The 18,666-nt window shown below is 49.6% G+C and overlaps 1 protein-coding gene across 4 annotated transcripts in view; it reads right to left on the minus strand.

The window, feature by feature from the left end:
* NHERF2 (NHERF family PDZ scaffold protein 2) overlaps positions 1–18,666 on the minus strand; it is an 89,419-nt gene that overhangs the window by 7,783 nt on the left and 62,970 nt on the right. For 3 of the 4 annotated variants that reach the window (XM_081338481.1, XM_081338480.1, XM_081338483.1), the window contains exons 3-6: positions 9,824–10,006; positions 5,953–6,106; positions 3,031–3,074; positions 1,979–2,038 (exon numbers count right to left, since the gene is read on the minus strand). In XM_081338481.1, the coding sequence (XP_081194607.1) occupies positions 1,979–2,038; positions 3,031–3,074; positions 5,953–6,106; positions 9,824–10,006 (441 nt within the window). The remainder of the gene's footprint in view (positions 1–1,978; positions 2,039–3,030; positions 3,075–5,952; positions 6,107–9,823; positions 10,007–18,666) is intronic. The other variant, XM_081338482.1, reaches the window with a different exon arrangement.

An 18,666-nucleotide genomic window follows, 5' to 3' on the forward strand; every position in this document is an offset into this window, starting at 1 on the left:
ACTGCCTCATCCCTGCTAAGCGTCCATGTCAAACTATGTAAAGAAGTGCAGAGGTAACCCTGAAGGGGGCAGACAGGAGCAAGTAAGGAAAACAGAGTCCTAGCAAAGGGGAAAGAGTGGAAAGAAACTCAAGATGGCCCCACCTTGATTCGCTTTGCTACAAGAGGGGACAGAGGGAAACTCTGGCAAGCTTTCGAGCTCCTGTAATTATACTTCACAACAATAAAGTAACATTCATGTGATCCTTTTATGATTTCCTGATCTGCCCTACCTTTGGAGGGCTGACTTCCCCTTTGAGAGCCAGCGCTCTACAACCGAAACGGCACCCCCAAACAAACGTCACCCGAGGCCAGGCGTCCCCAGCTCAGCTTCCCGCTTCCCCTCTCCGGCTCTTGGCACTCTGCCCACTCGTTTGCCAAGAAGACATTTCCCTCCCCGCTGCCTCTTTCTACACACGAAGCAGGAGGAACGCTTCAAACGGAGGGAGTTCTCCCGTTACAACTGGCTGATGGGCAACCTTTCAAAGCTGCATTCAGCATTAGGACCGCTGCCCCCTCCACGGGGTCAGGTTGTTGCCTTTCAGGTGCTTGGCAGCCGGCTCACATTTACAATCGGTTGCAGCAATTCACAACGTTTTTTGCCATTTTCCAGCAGAATGGCAAAAAGCACCCTGCTGGATTTGCTTAACAACCATGTGATTTGCTTAATGACTGCTATGACTCACTTTATGACTTTGTAAAAATGGTCGTAAAACCGAGTCTGGTCACACGGTGCCTCCGTTTATGACTGCAACGAATTCCAACCAAAATTCCAGGCTCGACGTGGTCCTAAGTCGAGGACTACCTGTGCAGCCCAGTGACTCGGGGCTGGCAGTGGGGAGCAGCTACCCTCCTCTCTCAGCTCTGGGAAGGAGAGGGAGGGGAAGGGCCGCCCGGAGCAGCCAGCGGGAGACGAGGGTGAAGGGCACTGAGTCGCCCCGGGCACCAAGTGCTAACAGGGACGACAGGCCCAGCAGCGACTCCCTTCCCAGCCCCCTGGCAGGATCCCACCCACAGGACCCGTCCGTCCGACGCTGCCCAGGAATCGGCCCACCTCCCCGAAAGCCGACTGAGACCAGCAGAGCTCTCTCCCCTCCCTCTTCTCTGCTGCCCCCCCCCCGGCCCCCCAAGTGTGGAAAGAATGCGGAGTTGGAGGCAGCTGCGCCTGAGCTGATCCTCCCTAATGAAAGCCGCTCTGTCAAGCGCCACACATTTTTGCTCTTAAAGAAAGAGCACATAACCAGCCGCGTTGCATGGAAATATTTTCTTTCACATTTGAATGCAATTAAGGGAGTTAATTCCAGGGCTGGGGGAGGGCGGCCTGCCTGCCGGCTGCAGGGTGGAAAAAAACCCGCCCCGACCTGGCCTACCCGTTTGTTGCGTCTCCGTGGATCAGCGGAGCCTTTTGGGGGTCCCGGAGGGAAGACCGCTCGGCTGCGGCCATCTCTGGGGTGGGGCCAGCAGAGGTTGAACCGCCTGGGTAGCCGGCAGGGAGGGAGGGCTTAGAGTGGGCAGAAGAGGACGTGAAATGCTGGCTGGGGAAGCAGGAGGAAAACTCCCCAACCCAAGCTGCTTGGAATGGAGAAGTGGAAGCGGGGAGAAAAGGCTAAAAGCTGGAGGGGAAAACCTGCCATGCAAAGGGCTAGAAGCTAAAAGGCGACGCTGGAAGGAAGAGTTACCCATGGCGGGAAGAGCTTGGAATGACTAATAAAGAAGAAGAATAAAGAAGAAGCAAGGAGAAGGGGACAGGACCAAGAAGGACCTCTGGAGGAAAGCAGGCCAGCCACCATGGGAGAGCAGGTGGAGGATAAGGAGAATCCTGCCTTGGGCAGGGGTTGGACTAAATGACCTCCAGGGTCCCTTCCAGCCCTAGGTTTCTATGAGAAAGATGAAATCTTGCTGATTTGCAAATCAGTCCTTGGCCCGGACTGCTTCTTTACCTCGGCCTCCTCAGGACTTTGGCAATCGCTGTGGGACGAAGACACGGATCCGCCATTCAGCTGTGAGGGATGGAAAAAGGGGGCACGTTTATCACAAGACACGGCCGGTGGCTCCCCGGATGGGGAAAAAACCCAATTATTGGTTAGAGAAAGCACCTGCAGGGCTTTGCGAAGGTAGACATCTTGCTCGATTGAAAAAAAAAAGAAGTTGGAAAGGAGAGACACTTTGGACAGATGAAGAGAAAGGAAAAACAGGCCCTGGCCTTCTTTTAGAGGCCTGGTTTGGACCGCCTACCAAGCCGTGGTTTGTTGAACAAACCACAGCAGGCTGGCTTGACACATCACAAACAGGGGTCAGCAACCTGAAACAGTGAAAGAGCCACTCAAAACCGGTTCCCTCACAAAAGGAAAAACTGGGAGCCGCAAAAATGCGTGCGCATGCGCGTACATGCATGCATGGGCAGAACAGGGTTTGACTGAAGAGTGGAGACAAGGCAAGATATGCGCCTACCCTGCATATTTGAATTGATTGGTTGAACTTTTTTAGTCCCACTTTTTTTTTGGACTGCACATGGCAGAGGACTGGGAGCCGCAGGAGACGGCTGAAAGAGCCGCATGCGGCTCCGGAGCCGCGGGTTGCAGACCTGTGCACTAGGACATCAAGCAAAGTTTAAAGGCTAGGCTTAGGTTTACTGATTGTGCAAAGCCAAAGCCGGCTGTGTGATATTATGACTCCGTGGTGCCATGAGGCTGAACCAGAAGACCCCGAGGTCCCGTACAGCCCCCGAAGGCAACGATGCTGTGATCTTAGCCCAATGCCAAATATCAGCCACGGCCAGAGATTCCCCATCAAGCGTCCAGAGACGGAAAGCAGTACGGGATGAGTTTCCACTGATCGCTTGTGGCCCTCAGGGTCAAAGTCCCCGGGCCCTGAAGTGGGAGAAGGGGAGGCCAAATGCCCAGACTTGCTGGCTGGAGAGAATGACTAGGCCAGAAGGGTTTACATATTGCCCCCCCCCCAAGAAGAACACCCAGAGCTCAACGCCACTTACCTGTCTTTGCGCTGACCCATTTGTCATAGGTTGAGGAACTCCCCCTGCAGAAAACACAGAAAGAACTCCAATGAGGAACCGTTCCCACGAATCCCTCACCCTGTGCAGAGGATTGGCCCCCTCTGGGTCGTATAGCCATTAATTCTGCAACTCGGGAGCAGCGGGGAGGACCCAGCTTGTCGGTTGCAGGTTGTGCAGAAGCAGAAGAGCTCCACCTTGGATCGCAGCACAGGACGGCCCACCGTTAAGTGAGAACAGATCACAACGGTTAGTGCAGGGATAGAGAAGCACCAGGAAGTCACTGGTCAGCTAGACTGGGAAGTAACAACCCACCAACCCAACCAGTCCGGAAAGAGGCCGGTGAGGCCCCTCTGCCTGGCCTCTCAGGCACAGTGTGGCTGTGTCCATACAGTCACCACTTCGGATCAACCTGGGGAAGTCTTTACATTTACTAGCGTGAAATGCAGAGTGGTTCTCTTTCGCCCATTCTGATCCCAACACGCACACACACATTCAAAGAGGTTCCGGCCATTTGCCCCGATGCCCAGGAAGGTTTCTCTTGGTGGGGGGAGAGCTTTGATCGGGAGCACGATGCGGCAGGAGAGGGTTTGCGTTGTGCAGTTGCCGCCTGGTGAGGCCAGGCCCAGTGTTGCAGCTGCTGCTCAAGCCCAGGATGGATCAGGGCTGCTGCTTACTGTAGAGATGATAAATGCTGGGGCCTGAACGCCGCTGTGCCGAGTGAGTTCATGGTTCTGACTCTATTTATTTATTTATTTTATTAGATATATATATACCGCCCTTTCCTGAAGGACTCAGGGCGGTTTACAGGGCATTTTAAAATCATACCAATACAAAATACAAAGTTAAAAGACAAATAAAAGATTAAATTATCCCTGAAAATAAAACCCCAGTTAAAATTCTCAGCCTGGGCCAGAGAGCGCAAAGAGCCAAGTCTTCAGGTCTCGGCGGAATGAACGTAGGTCAGGGGTAGTCCTGAGCTCCACGGGCAGCTGGTTCCAGAGGGCAGGCGCACCCACAGAGAAGGCCCTCCCCCTGGGTGTTATCCGCCGGCAATCTTTTACCGGCGGCACCCTGAGAAGACCCTCCCTCTGTGAGCGCACTGGACGAAGGGAACTTGATGCTGGCACAAGAACCAGAGTGGGCAAAGCTCCAGGTTCTGGAACCAACCAGCTGCAGGGAACTCAGATCCATCCCAGGGTGCCCCCTAGAATCTCACCTTCTCCCCCTTCTGCTCCCCTGAAGAACCAGTGATCTGAACCCAGACCCGCCCCCCAAAATTCTCTGCTGTACCACCCAGACAGAAACAGGGCGTGCTGCCTGCTCCAAATGCACCTTGAGCGGCCTGGCGTCAGGCCACTGCAACCAGAAGCGACCTGCAGAATCACGACCTCAAACCTTCTTAACCTTCCCTTAATCTTCCCTCTTCCTGTGCTGGCAACTCCCCAATGGCCCGTCCGTCTCCTTCGCAGCCCCTTGCCCAGAAGAAAGAAGGGCCACATTTGAGCCTGGCCTGCAGTGCTTGGAAAACAGGTCTGGGCATTAGTGCTGGTTCTGGCGCTCCGTCTGCTGCTGCAGCTGCTTGCAAAGAGAACAGGGGACTCCTCCTACGTGGAGCCAAGAAGAAAGTGTCTCCACTCCGTCTTTGGTCATCCCTCTGCTCAACATCTAACACCAGCCGCTTCCCTCCCTCCCTCCCTCCCTCGCCTACCCCACCCCCCACTGCAAAAATCTCCAAATTATTCCAAGTTGTTCTTTTGGAGTCTTTCTTTCCACTGGGAGCCAGAAAAGAGGGCAGGCAACTTCAATAGGAAACAGCTGTGCTAAAAACACAGAGCTCTCCATTCAGTCTGGCTTGTGGGGAGGGAGGGTTGGCGGTGGAATCATGTACGTTGGGTGAAGATACGATCTCTCTCTTCCCCCCCCCAGGCAAGAAGAGCAGGGAGTCTCTGTAGCAGCTGGGATCCAGTCCTTGGTCTGCTTGAGACCCGGGTTTTGCAGGTCCAACTGTCAACGCTGCAAACCTTGGATCTGAAGGGCAGCCGGACACCTGCTGCAGCCCCAGGAGGGGGCCGGGCCAACTGAGGGACTCCTGGGACACTGTCAAGTGTGGGACAGGGAGGCCTTCTGCTGCCATGTCCACTCTCAAAACGCCTCCCCAACATTTTGTCCTTCTAGTTCGGCATCTGCCCAAGAGGGAGGTCAAAAAAGTCAAGATGGCAGCTGCAACCATACGACGTTCCATTCCTTTTCTTAATGTCTGTTTGATACCGAACCCCCCCTCCCCACACAGATGCCCCCATTCTTGGGTGGGTTGCCCATTCTAGTCTAAGAGAATTAGCCACGGATGCTTTCAAAATCTGTTTACTTCACTTGCGGCCACCAAGAGGCTTTGCTGAAACGTTGGTTCCCGTCTGCCCACGGAAGGCATCTGGCGCTCTGGGCCTGCCCAATCGTGAGCTTCTGGATTTCCTCCAGCCAGTTTACAACAGCTTTTCTGCTCAAAAGTGGGAAGGGATGGATTTAATTTACTTCTAAACCGTTTATAGGTTCCCCCTTTGGGCACATTTATCAGCTGCAGTTCTTGAAATGGCACGGCCTTTTAGACTACACGAGTGTTTTTTAAGCATGGCAGTCTTAAGATATGTGGACTTCATCTCCCAGAAATCATTGTCGGCTGAGAATTCTGGGAGCTGAAGTTGCCAAGTTTTCAAAACATTGGGTTATACCCTGCAATTGCACTTCTCACTTCTTCGGGGCTGAGTCCTTGCCTTCAAAAATAGATTTGGGGGTTGAGGTTAAGCAGAGTTAACCTACAAGAGAGCAGAGGTGCCAAGAATACGGCCTTTCTCACGAGCAGGAACTGCTCCTTTCCTGAGGCTGGCTCCTGGTGGAATCCCTCACCTCGAATGTGTTCTTCAGCAGGAGTGACACCCAGTTTCTTGAAATATTCATCTGTTGCGGGGTCCACTATCAGCAACCGCGCTTCATTTTCCTTAGACTTGATGTGGGCCACAACTTCTGAATGCTTCATGCCTTCCACATTGATCCCATTGACCTGTAGGGTAGCCAAACCAAAAGGGAAGACGCTGGTAAGAAATGCACATTTGGGCAACCGAGTGCTTTGCACCGTGGGCTCCAATCACTGCAGAACCAAAACAGGGCAGCCACCCCAGAGAGGATAAAGCTTAGAGTAGAGAGTTTCCATCAGTCACCCTGATGGGGCTTCCTCTTCCCAAGACATCCAAAGGGCTGCCAGCAACAGAATTCCTAGCTCTGCTTCCTCCTAGAGGACTCTGGGAACTGAGGTCCTCAGAGCATGCAGTTATGGAACACTGAGGAATTATTCTCTGCATCTCACCAAACTGTAATTACATAATATGCCATAATACACATGTACACAGAGACTCAGGGAGGAGATTATGGGTCCACTGAAGGAATATTGGTGAGCCACCCGTGGTCCTAAAGAACCAATTGCCCATCTCAGTGGTTACAAGCCACAGTTACCTTGTTCACACAACTTGCTAATCAAAAACCAACCAGACTATGCAATATGTAGCCTGGAACATTAATTAAATTCCAATGATCTTCTTGCTATATTATCTGCCCACACAGCTCTCAACCGCAGCAAGAAGCTGGATGCCAGAATCTTAAAGAAAACCAGCTCCCAGCTTTAGTTTAATTTTTTAGAGGCAAAAAAATATATATAGTGTCTCTCTGTGTATGTGTCACACGGATACAGTATGTGCACATTATTTTACACAGGGCAAAGGATCTCTGCTATGCTCAGAGGACTGTAAATGAGGATAAAGGCAAAGTTTGCTCCAGGAGGCTGCCCATTTGTCAGGCAGGATACTGAAGCCCCTTTGTCCATGGGCAGAGGCTAAATAACCCCTCAAAGTGGAAAGCAACCGATCAGTTAATCAAGTGGTGTGCTACTCTTTCCTTTTCTGCACGCAGGGAGGCCTTTGGGAGAAAAGCTAAGTTTCCAGGAAGAATAAACTATTTGGGAAATTAGTCATGCATTTCAACACATTTATTCTGGAGATCTGGAGGCTGTGAAGTTACTAATTGAAAAGGTTCTCCTAATCTGATCTGAATCAGGGCCCAATAAAACGTTTTGTCTTACCTGCCTATTCTTTTCTTCCACTCTGAAGCAAATAATGAGCCAATCTCTCTCTCTCTCTCCCTTCCTTCCTTCCTTCCCTTCCTTTCTCTTTCCTTCTTATTGTAAATAAGAGCCCAGTTTTGGGCTGTTCAGAGGGAGAAACCAGAGGCACAGCTGTGCCAGAGAGAGCCAGGGCGGTGGCAAATATTCAGGAGCCAGAGGTTGGAGGCATTGCCTAAGCCCTGGGAAGGCAGACAGCCTTAGGGAGGGACTCGGGCTGAAGCCCCAGCAGTGAAAGAGGATGGGGAGGATGGGAGGAGAAGCAGAATCAGGCCGCGGGGTATTCTAGCTCCTCCCAATCAAGTAGAGTTCTGCTCCTCCTATGGGGCGTGTTTCCTGATCTAGTGCACCTCAGGTGATCAAAAACAGCAGATGCAGAATAATGTATAATAACATGCTGTGGGGAGGGGAACAGAGGAGGGAAGATCTGTTAAATGAAGCTGTGCAGCTGCTGCTGTCACCATACCTGGCAAGGCTGCACCTGTTGAATGCCCACCATCTCTTCTTTGGGAGGAGATGGGAACACGGGACCTGAGTTGCAAATACCCCCAAGGTTCATTACTTGTTGTGCTCCAGCCTTCTGGCCAAGCCCCTGCCAGCCAGCCTCCATGTCCGGCCCACCCTCAGTGGCTGCTCTGGCTCCCCCCCTTCCCTTCGAGTAATCAGCGGGGAAGGGGGGCAGGACCCCTGCAGGGCCCACAGAGCTCTCCAGACGTAGCTCTGGAGAGGCTGCCAGCCCTTCTCCCCTCCCGGCCTCCTTGCGCCTGCGGTGTTTCAACAGGGGGCCGGTGGGGGCTGCAGGAAGCTGAGGGGAACTGAAGGGGCCAAAAGAGCAAATAGGAGAAAGCTGCGCCTCTCTTCCTCCTCCCCAGCCACCACCACCTCCGCCCGCCCGCCCGCCCGCCCGCCCGCCCCACCAAACCCATCAAACTCTGATGCCAGTCCCGGAGAGCAGGAGGTGCCTGGATCGGATGGCAACTCCGCAGCCCATTTATGCGCCTGGGAAACGCGCCAGCCAGGCGTGCTGAATGAACGAGCAGAAGCCGACGGGTGGGGCATTGAGGGCCAGGAAAGGAGGGCCTCTCTCTCTCTCCCCCCCCTCTCGGACGTCCAGGGACCAACTCAGGAGCCAGGAAGCGGTCTGAAAGAGCCTTTTCTGGGTGCCCCGCAGGAGCTGCCCCAGAGAAGGGCGCGAACGGACGGGCGTCTCCGCAGCTCAGGACTGAATCGGGGGGTTCTTGGGGCTCTCCAAGCTTGGGGTTCACTTTCAGACGTTTCCTTACCTGCCCCAGTTCCAAAGTTCTGACGGTCGCCCACCCCTCCCCCCGAGTCACATGACTGCACTTGAGGCACTCGGCAACACAGCCCCTTTGCAGCGACTTGCAGTCGGGTGACCATGTTTTGCTGTGGCTCAGCTGATTACAGGCAGTCCTCGACTTACAACCATTCACTTAACAACTGTTTCAAGAAAGTAACTTATGACCGGTTTTCACACGTACGACAATTGCAGCATCCTGGAGTCACGCAATCATGATCGGTGACTTCCCTAACCGGCTTCCGACAAGTGAAGTCAACGGGGGAACCAGATTCGCTTAACAACTGCAGTGATTGGCTTAATAACTGTGGTTATAAAGGTCATAAAACGAGGCGTGAGGCACTTAACAACTGTCTTGCTGAGCAGTGGAAATCTGGGGCTCGATTGTGGTCATTAGTAGAGGACTGCCTGCAACTTCCGGTTTGCTTAACAGCCACGGCGTTCATTTTACAATCACCATATTCACTTAATGACCATTGCAGAAAAGCTCATAAAATTGCATGTTATATGAATGGCTCGTTTTACAACTGTCATGACATACGACTGTAATGGGCAGGCTCCACTGCAGTTTTGGGTTGAGGATTACCTGTAACTAGTTGGGCAATGAAACATCTACAAGCAAACCAGTTCAGAGAGCCCCCAGGACCGCCCACCCCCCATGGAAGGTGGTCCCAGCCCAGGGCCTCCTCTTCTGCAGGGCTTCTCTCTCGCAGACGGGGAATGAGGCGTGGCCCTTCCTGACCTATTCCTTGGAAATGGGAGACTTGAGGGCGCTCCCTCTGCCTCTTTTAACTTTTTAACAGCCTCGTTTTAACCTTGTGCTTCGTTCTGTGTGTTTTTTAACTAGGCTTTTTAGACCACTGTATGCAGTAGTGGGATTCAGCCGGTTCGCACCACTTTGGCAGAACCGGTAGCTAATTTTTTGTTGCCCAGGCCCAGAATGAACTTCCAGAAGCGGCATCCACACAGAGAACCGGTTGTTCACATATTTGAATCCCACCACTGACTGTATGTTTTTATTGCAAACCGTCCCGAGACACTTAGGTGAGATGGGCAGTGTGGAAATTTGACAAATAAATAAATTAAATAATTCTGTAAGCCAAAGCTTTCACTTGATGCCAACTCTGGCTTTGGCTTCCTTCGCCTTCCACTTGCTAAGGATGACGTTGCATCAACAGACTGAGCAAAAAGTATCTCAAAGGTGTCTTGCGACCTCAGACCGGCAATAATGTTGGGTGAATTCCCCTACAAGTGTCAGGATCCTTCACCTGCTCCCCAGATCCCCTCATTACCTCCACGAGCCTGTCTTGTGGCCGTAGACCCGCTTTGGATGCCGGGGAATCCAGATCCACCGAGCGGATGAACTGTCCAGGCCGGGACTTCTCGCTGTGCAGGTTGAACCCGTAGCCATTGGGCCCTTTCTTGAGATGGCAAAGTCGGGGCCCCAAAGGCTCCTTGGCCTGCCCATTCACATCCTGGATTGGGGGGAAAAAGAGAAAAAGGAAGGCACAGGTTTTTCTTCTTTGGTAACAATAGGGAGCACCGAGGAAGCGCCTTGCTCCAAGTAAGATCTGCCCGCCCATCCCAAGGGCCAGGAGGACAGAAGAACCACAAGGGACAACGGCCGAGCCCCCCCCCAAGCAAAATGGGGGAACAGGGAAGGTATTTCTGATCCATCAGAGGAAAGGCCCCCATTTTATTTACAGACACAGACCAAACTTCCATCGAACAATGAATCATGTAGAAAAACTGAACTATGAAAAGCTACATATATTTGCCTTGTGATATGAAAAGAAACATACCAAATTTTGTTTCTCCCATAAGGCTCCTTACAGACATCACAACTAAACACCATTGTTTGATTCTGCAGATTTATCTGCTAATAAGGAGGAGGCCTCTTCTTCCATCCAGCAGCCACAGCCATCAGCAAGGGGGTGTGTGATATTGATTCAGAGCACCAAGCAGGGGATAATTGACAGTTATTCAGCAAAGCACTCCATGTCGGTTCAAGTACCCCCTTCACATGGAGTGGATCCGATCCAGAACTGCTATGGGTGGAGCACTGAACCCAGGAAGCATAAATGTTCTGTGAGGAGCAGAGAGGATGCTATACAAATACTCAGGATCAGAAACGGGTCTTTGGAATCAAGAACGCTGTCCCCTCTGGGTCTCCACTCTTTGGGCCCCCAGTTCTGTTCCCCTCGCCCTGCAGTGAGCAAACAGCCATCTGAAAGTTTTATGTGTCGCTCTGAAGTCTCCTTTGGTGAAATCCTAGGCAACGCTCTGCAGCTGACTCAGCGTAGCTTTCTCCCACTTTCATTCAGGAAACACAGAGGAGCTATAGTTTACAATAGGAATAAAATGTAGTTTAAAAAAATAAAAATATCTAAAGCTCCCCCTACAAGAAAAGCAAGAAGAATAGAAAATCCACATCCATTGCAAAAACTAACATACTCTGTACCTCTTGGCCTGACGGAAAAGAGGAGCCTAGTTCTCAGCATCAGTCTTAATTATCTAAGTGTCAGACATACAGATCAGATCCACACATGAAGGTTCAGTTAAACTGATTTATTGCCTAAGCCTCTGCACAGAAATCTTCTCAACTAAAGTCATCACCTGCTTAGACTTAGAGAAAGATCAGCGGCATTCAAAGGGGGCTGGACTACCTATTTCACAGGTATTTCACTCACCCCGAGTTTTGCAATTCTTTCTCCTACGCTAAGTCTGAAAAATAAATCATGCAAAACTAAGATTTGACCGGCTAAGGAGCAGCACCAGCCCAACTTGGTAGATCTCAAAAAACTCAGCTGGCTCAGCCTGGCTGGGATTGAGGGAGGAGACCACCAGGAGAATTCAGGACTGGCAAGTTGAAACAACATCCCAAAAGAACATGGCCAAGAAAACCAAACGGATGTGTCCACGAAGATACCAGGAGTCAATGCAGGCTGAAGGAGGCCAACAGGCTCAAAAGGTACCACTGAGGAAGCCGATCTTTCTGGGCAAGTTGGAACTTGGAGATACGGTCATTCCCAGAACATAGAATAGAGTTGGAGGGGGCTTTGGAGGTCTTCTAGTCCAGGGGTGCCCAACCTGTGGGCCGTGGCCCACTACTGAGCCATGGGCCTACTGGCCACCAAGCCTCATGAGTGGCTGTGGGCTTTTGCAGTCTCACTCACACGAGCGCTCACAGCCCCACTCGTGCTAGCAATGGATGTCCATGCACACACATGCATTCCCCCCCAAAAAACTATCCCTTCTTTTTCCCCTCCCCCTGCTTTGGGCCAACCCCGAAAGGTTGGGAAACTCTGTTCTAGTCCTACCACCTGCTCAAGTACGAGACCCTGTATCATTTCAGGCAAATTGCTATCCAGTCTCTTCTTGAAAGCCTCCAGTCATGGAGCACCCACAATTTCTGAGGGCAAACCGTTCCACTGGTGGATGGTTCTCACCGTTAGGAAATTTCTCCTTAGTTCTAGGCTGCTTCTCTCCTTGGATAATTTCCAGCCAATTCACACTCTTGCCGCCACAGGACAGCAGAAGGAGGCTCCTCCTAAGTCACCCATGCCCAGAAAAATTCCCCGCCATTCCCCCCCCACCGCCAGCTCCCAGGAAGCTCCGTCCCCTCCAGCTGAGCTGGCATCCTTCAGGCCCCCCTCTCAAGCCAACTGCTGGGCCTGGAGCCACCCCCTTTAAAAGCACCTTACAAATCAAGGCCATGCTACAAAACTGGTTTGGCAGAATGAGGGGTTTACTCCCTCTCTCGCTCTCTCTGTATGTGTGTGTGATGTGTGTGTGTGTGTGTGTGTGTGTGTGTGTGTGTGTGTGTGTGTATGGGGGGGAGAGAGAGAGGGAGAGAGAGAGGGAGAGAAAGAGAGAGAGGAAGACTACTTGTCTCATCAAGCATGGATAATGTGAAAAGAGGTGTGCATGGCATATTGGGGTCTCTACTCCACCACACAGACCAGGTCTCAGTGAGAAATTTGTTCTAATTCCACATAATTCCTATTTTCTATTAGCTCAGGATTAGTTTTCTCTGATTATTTTTGTTTCAAAATTTCAAACCAGGATGGCAAATACAGGACAGTGTAGAATAATAATAATAATAATAATAATAATAATAATAATAATAATAATAATAATAATAAATAATTAATAATAATAATAATAATAATAATAATAATAATAATAAACCTTTATTGTCAAAATACAACATGTGTACATTGAGATTAGCTGAGCCTCCCCCCCCCCCGTGCTCCCACCCCCCAACACACAGTGACAACAAACCCTCCATCCTATCACACCATGTGAACCAACTACACCACACACCGGCCTCCCAAGTCAATTCTGCATAAGATTATGTCCCATTTAAAAGCCTAACAGCCCACGGATAAAAGCTATTTTTCAGCTTGAATGAAGAACTTGCAGTAAGAAAAGACAGGAGCACCTGAGATAATTTTGCTAACATCTGATAATGGAAAAGGTCAGGGAGTTGCTTTATGGATTACACAAAGGCTTTTTGCAGGCCTTCAAACTCTGGGTGCCCAGGGCTACCTCACCTGCCTCCTGAAAGAGCTGCATGACTACAGGAAGCAACTCGAGTCATAAAAGGGAATATTGAACAAATAAAAGCGGGGAAAGGCCAAGATCGTTTACTGCCACTTTATTTAAATCACTCACAAAAATTCTGAATCAGAAGAATCAGAAATTGGGATTTAAACTGCTGGGAAAACGTCAACAGGCTCAGAGATGCTGAGGATGCCACTTGGATGGCTGGAAGCGAGGGAGACCTCAGCACTCTTCTTAAGGATGAAAGCCGGCATTTAAAAAGCCCTCAGCTTCTCTCGACCGCAATGCCACCTCGATGCAAATGGACAGAGAGGAAGTCGAACAAGCGGCAGACTTTGTCTTCCTGGGGTGAAAATGTCACCGGGGTGGTGACTGGAAGAAGGAGAGGTCTCTTACTTGGGAGAAAGACTATGGAAACTCTGATGCTAAAGTGCAGAAGCCTCAGATTGCAACAGAAGTGGGGATTGTCCAGGCCAAGGTTTTCCCGGCTGTAATGCCTGGCTGTGAAAGCCGGAGCATCAGAAAAGCCGACAAGGGGAGAAAGAAGCCATTGGGCTGTGGTGATGGAGAAAATGGCTGAGAGCACCTTGGACGGTCAGAGGGCCAAATCACCTCAGGCTGGACGAAGTCAAAAGAGGCGCTCGCTGGAAGGATAAAGTTGAAACTGAAATACTTTACAGGCACAATGCAAAATTTGGAGTCAGTGGAGAAAACCCTGTTACTTGCAAACAAATTTTTAAAAAGGGCTGACAGAGGGAGAGAAGCCATTCTCAAAATGATTTCCACCAGGACATGTAGAGTCAAAAGCAACTGAGCAATAATGACCAACATAATTGCTGTTCCAACTCAGTGGCCTTCGGGCTCTTTCCCCTTAGCTCATTCAAATATCATAAAAACCCTTCCAGGCTGCAAGCCAGCCAGGTGACTTCTTCCTGGAGAAATGGCAGGAGGGGTTGGAATATAAGTTGGGGATGGAGAGGTGGCTGGGAGGATGTCCTCCTAACCAAACATCTTCAGGTTGTAGAAAGCAGCTATATTTGGGGGATTTGCCTCTTTTAAAGCACATTATACCAGGATATTGTTCTATACAAGTGAAAGTTCAGGCAAGTACCTCTAAGCCATTGCTCCAAGTTGTCACCAGCATGCCTTCATGCAGCAAAGGCTGTTTCTTAATTGAAGACAAATGTCCCTCGGCAAGAAAGCCGCACAAATCCCTCTGGCTGGGCCACTGCTTGAAACCAAAACCTCTAACCAAGGGCTCCTACAAAGCCACAGATTCGTGTAAATGGTCTGCAGCCTGGTTCAAATTAGCCCCAAATGGCTATGGAAAAATAAAGAACAACATGAAAGCAGAAACTGAGGCACAGTAACAAAAAGGGTGCAAACTGAGGGGGAAAAACGGCTAGAGCAAAGATGAAAAGGCATCCAAGTTATTTTTCATTTTTATTTCTCTTGCATAAAATGTTTAATGTAAGCCCTATTTCCTCTTCTTTCTTTTTTTTAGATAGGACTCGCGTTGGGTTGCCTTAAGCAGAAGGTCAGAAGGAAACAAAGGGGCAGCTCACAAAAGTTTCTGTTTTTAATACAATTTGTTAACCAGAAAAGGTGTGCCACTCCTGCGTATTTTTAACCTGCCAGAAAGGAAAGCAAGGACCAAACAGCTTCTTCCTGTCGTCCAGGATGGAATTGCAAACAACAACATCACTTTTCTTGGAAAGACAGAAGAAGACCAGCAAGCGCTGAATATACTTGCAAAGGTCACAAGGATCTTCCCCTGAGTTCTTTCTTCACATGTATTTGGGCTACACCCTTTATCCCCCACTCTGACATTTGATTTCTTCTTTTAAGTGAAGTCGGATGTATTTGTTTCCATAGCACTTCACTGTTATTTTTTTAACATGTCAAGATAGATTTAATTTTAATTTTGTTTTCTATTATCCAGTTTTGTGTCATCTGAACAATGGAGGTGCACCTGGAGGTGCACTCCAAGTTATTACAAAAAATGTTGAAAAGCACACCTGACCTGCATCCTCTCAAGCCAAATGAGGATTCAGGCTGAGCAAATTCCAGGTACTGTTTTCCAGCCCACTCAGTTGCTGTGTCATCCAACTCATATTCAACTAGCTTGTCAATCAAAATATATGAACGATTGAAAACAAGATATTTTATGCTTATATAATTCCCACAACCTATTTTGGAAGTTACCCAATCAAAACACTAAAAGGGAAGAGTTGATCTTTGCAAATCCATATTGACCTCTGGCGCCGCATAATTATCCAGGTCCTTACTGTCAATTTCTCTCTGATCTGCTCTAGAACCTTTCCAGGTATTGGTCAGACTAATTATCCAGGGGTCCTTGAAACCTCCTAGAAAGAAAAGAGGCAACATTTGCCTACCTGTAGTCATTCTAGAGTTCTTAAAGAGTTAACAGACCCTCAGCAATTTCCTTCTGTATCCTAGGATAATCTTTTCCTGGAGATTTAATTCATGTAAAGAAAGTATTCCCTGGCCATATTGCCTTTCATTTCACATTTCAAATTTGCCACTTCATTCCATACTTCATTCATAACTGCAACACATCTTTCTGAAATCTGGCATCTACGTTCTCTTGCTTCTTCTTCCACCCCCCGCAATGCAGATGGTCCTTTGCAGAACTCCTGGTGGAAAAGCTACCCCCATGTGCTTTGGGGGGACCAACCGTCCATTTCTCCCCTAGCCTCAAAGACTGAAAATGTCCCTGGTCAAAGACGAATTCTCCAACTCAGAGCAAGGCTTCAGGCAAGCCTCTGTCGCTTTTTTCTTAATTGAGGAGAATTTGTCCTACTAGATTAATTCTGTCTGGCAAATCTCTTTCTAACTGTCTAAAAGGCTGAGGGTGCTACTGGCACCAAATCGATGCTTTAAGGACATACAATCTTTTTGTTTGGGGGGTGGGGGGGATGCTCTGACCGGAAGGGCTGGCTTTGCCCTTTCAGGGTTGGGCATAATGCAGAAGAGCCAGAAGTGGAGAGGAGAGAAGGAAGGAAGGAAGGAAGGAAGGAAGGAAGGAAGGAAGGAAGGAAGGAAGGAAGGAAGGAAGGAAGGAAGGAAGGAAGGAAGGAAGGAAGGAAGGAAGGAAGGAAGGAAGGAAGGAAGGCAGGCCTTCTGGAGTCTGGGAAACTGGAGCCAGTGGCTTTTGTTTACTGCCTGCAGTGGGATAAACTTATTCTGCCACAAGATGTTTCAAGGGGCATTTGGGTAGGTGGGATCCTACACCCAATCTCAAGAGTATCTTGTTTCTTAAAGCTCTGTTAGTTAGTGCCAAGCAGAGAAATTGTCCTGCATTTGTCTCTCCTGTTTTCACTTAATTTGATTTCAAACCTGAAAAGGAGAATATGCCTTTGGTGGCATCTGGGATTCCCGCACTTAGCAATGAGGTAGACAAGGGCTGGGTTTGCATGCCTGGAGGTTTTCCTACCCACCCCCGAGCTTTTCACAGTGTCCAAAAATCCCAAGGAAATTTGGGGTGTGTGTGTGTGAGGGGGCTCCCAGGAAGCTTTTTCTGGAAAATGCCGCTCTCTGCTGCTGCTGTTAATGCTAAAGAAGAGGAGTGGATTGTGATTTTCTCCTGGACAATGTATGAATTCAATTCTTTGGATAAATTCAAAGGAAGAAAACTTCAGTCATTGTTCCCCAAATTTCTTTCCACATAATTTTGGTGAGAATTTTGTTTAAATTAAATGATCAGTTCAGGTTTTTTTTAAAAAAAACTTCATTTAGAGACATCCTCCAAAAGGAAACTAAAATCCAGGTCTAAGCAGCCCATTTTCTCCTATTTCTCCCTTTGTCCAACATTTGGACTGTCAGGCGATTCACTCGTCTATGCAGCCACTAGCAAAGGATTTCTTGCTACCATCCCACCAGCCTGACTTATCTTAATCATATTTGAGACCGGGTGTAAATCCAGATTTACACTTGCAAATGTCTGGCTCTGAAATCCAGCCAACATTCTTCACAGTTCCTGTTCCTGACACCCTCAGCTCCCGACTGAGAGCGGAGTGATGGCAGCCAGGAGATTAATCCCATTGGGAGATAGCCCTCCGAGTGAGCTCCTCCCCCGCCCACACCGGGTTGGCCCCAGATGGGTCACCCCTTGGCTGCTCAAGCCTCTCCTTGACGGCAAGGACCTCAGAGGGGAAGGACAGCGTCAACGGAGCGCTTGCAGGGTGAGCCGGGGCTCTGGGAATCAGGAGGATCCCACAAAATCCACTTCGGGATGGATGGAGCTAATCTTTAAAGCAGTATTTCTGAACTTTGGCAACCTTAAGATGGGTGGACTTCAACTCCCAGGTCTACCTATCTTAAAGCTGTCGAGATTGAATAGCACTGCTTTAAAGACATCCCTCAAGATTAGATTCTGTATGGAGTCGATCAGATTTCAGAAGCTGAGGAGTGAGCAGAAAAAACACCTTCTTGGCTGTTCTGCACCCCATCCTGATGATGGTGGAGGGTCTACCTATCCAGGTGAGACCTACTCAAGCCAAGAAAAGGTCCTGCAACTTTTAAAAACTATTTTGTATTTGTTCAACTTAGGAGGCACCCAGAAAACCCTACAATTATAAAGTGGGAAGCAAATCTGTATAATAAAATGATAAATACTGTAAAACCGCTGAATAACAATGCAATGCAACAGTTACGCCCTTCTACTCAACCAGACCATTTGTTCCAAGGCCAAATTGCTATTTCTAAATATTTCTCTACAACACAGAGTCAATCTATAGCCCCCCCTCCCCCGCAGTTTCTCCTCTGAGCATAACCACTGAAAACCTGCAAGACGACTATTTCCTCTTACATTGTGGTATCAAAACTCAGAAAAACCGTAATATAAGCTCTAAAATAGGTGCAGCCACGTTTAAAAAAATAATTTTCTTCTGCCCATTCTTTGAGTCCAGCCCCTCCTGGTCTCCCCACCCCCAAATTACAAAGGCAGCCCTTTCCCCCTCCTGCAAAACTGACCGCAAGACATCTGGGCAGCTGCAGGGGGGGCATCCCTTTCGCTTTGCTTTCCTCTGTGGGGACACTGGGCTGGGGTCCCCCCCCCATGGGAGGCATCCCCCCCCCGTCCGCAGGGTGATCTCAGCAGCCAGAGAAAAGGCTCACCATTGGATCCTGCCGGCCACATAAAGCCAAGACGGGCTGGTCCCCAGTTTGGTGAGCAGGACCATGGAGCCGGCTCTGACAGCTTGCCTTCCCTGGCACTCTGTGCGCCTCAGGCAGAGAAAATAAAACAATAACCACCTGGTGACATCTCTCCTCCTTCCTGGAAGAGCAGCAGGTAAACAATCCAATTAGGCAGCGTGCGTGTGCGGAATGGCTCCCTAGCCAGGAGGCTTGCCTGCGGGTGGGACCCCCTAATTTCTATCACGCCTCCCTGCAGTGGAAGCCTTGCTCCTCCGCCAGGGACCAGAAGGGTGGCCAAATCTTTCTGAGGAACAGCCGGAGGCCAGGGGCCCCTCTGGCTTTCCAGTTCCTGGCACAGCACTTTCCTTTGGAAAGAGCTGGGGGGAAGGCAGAACGTCGACCATCTTCT

This window comes from Vipera berus, assembly GCF_964194415.1.
Source record: "Vipera berus genome assembly, chromosome: 13".
Taxonomy (NCBI): domain Eukaryota; kingdom Metazoa; phylum Chordata; class Lepidosauria; order Squamata; family Viperidae; genus Vipera; species Vipera berus.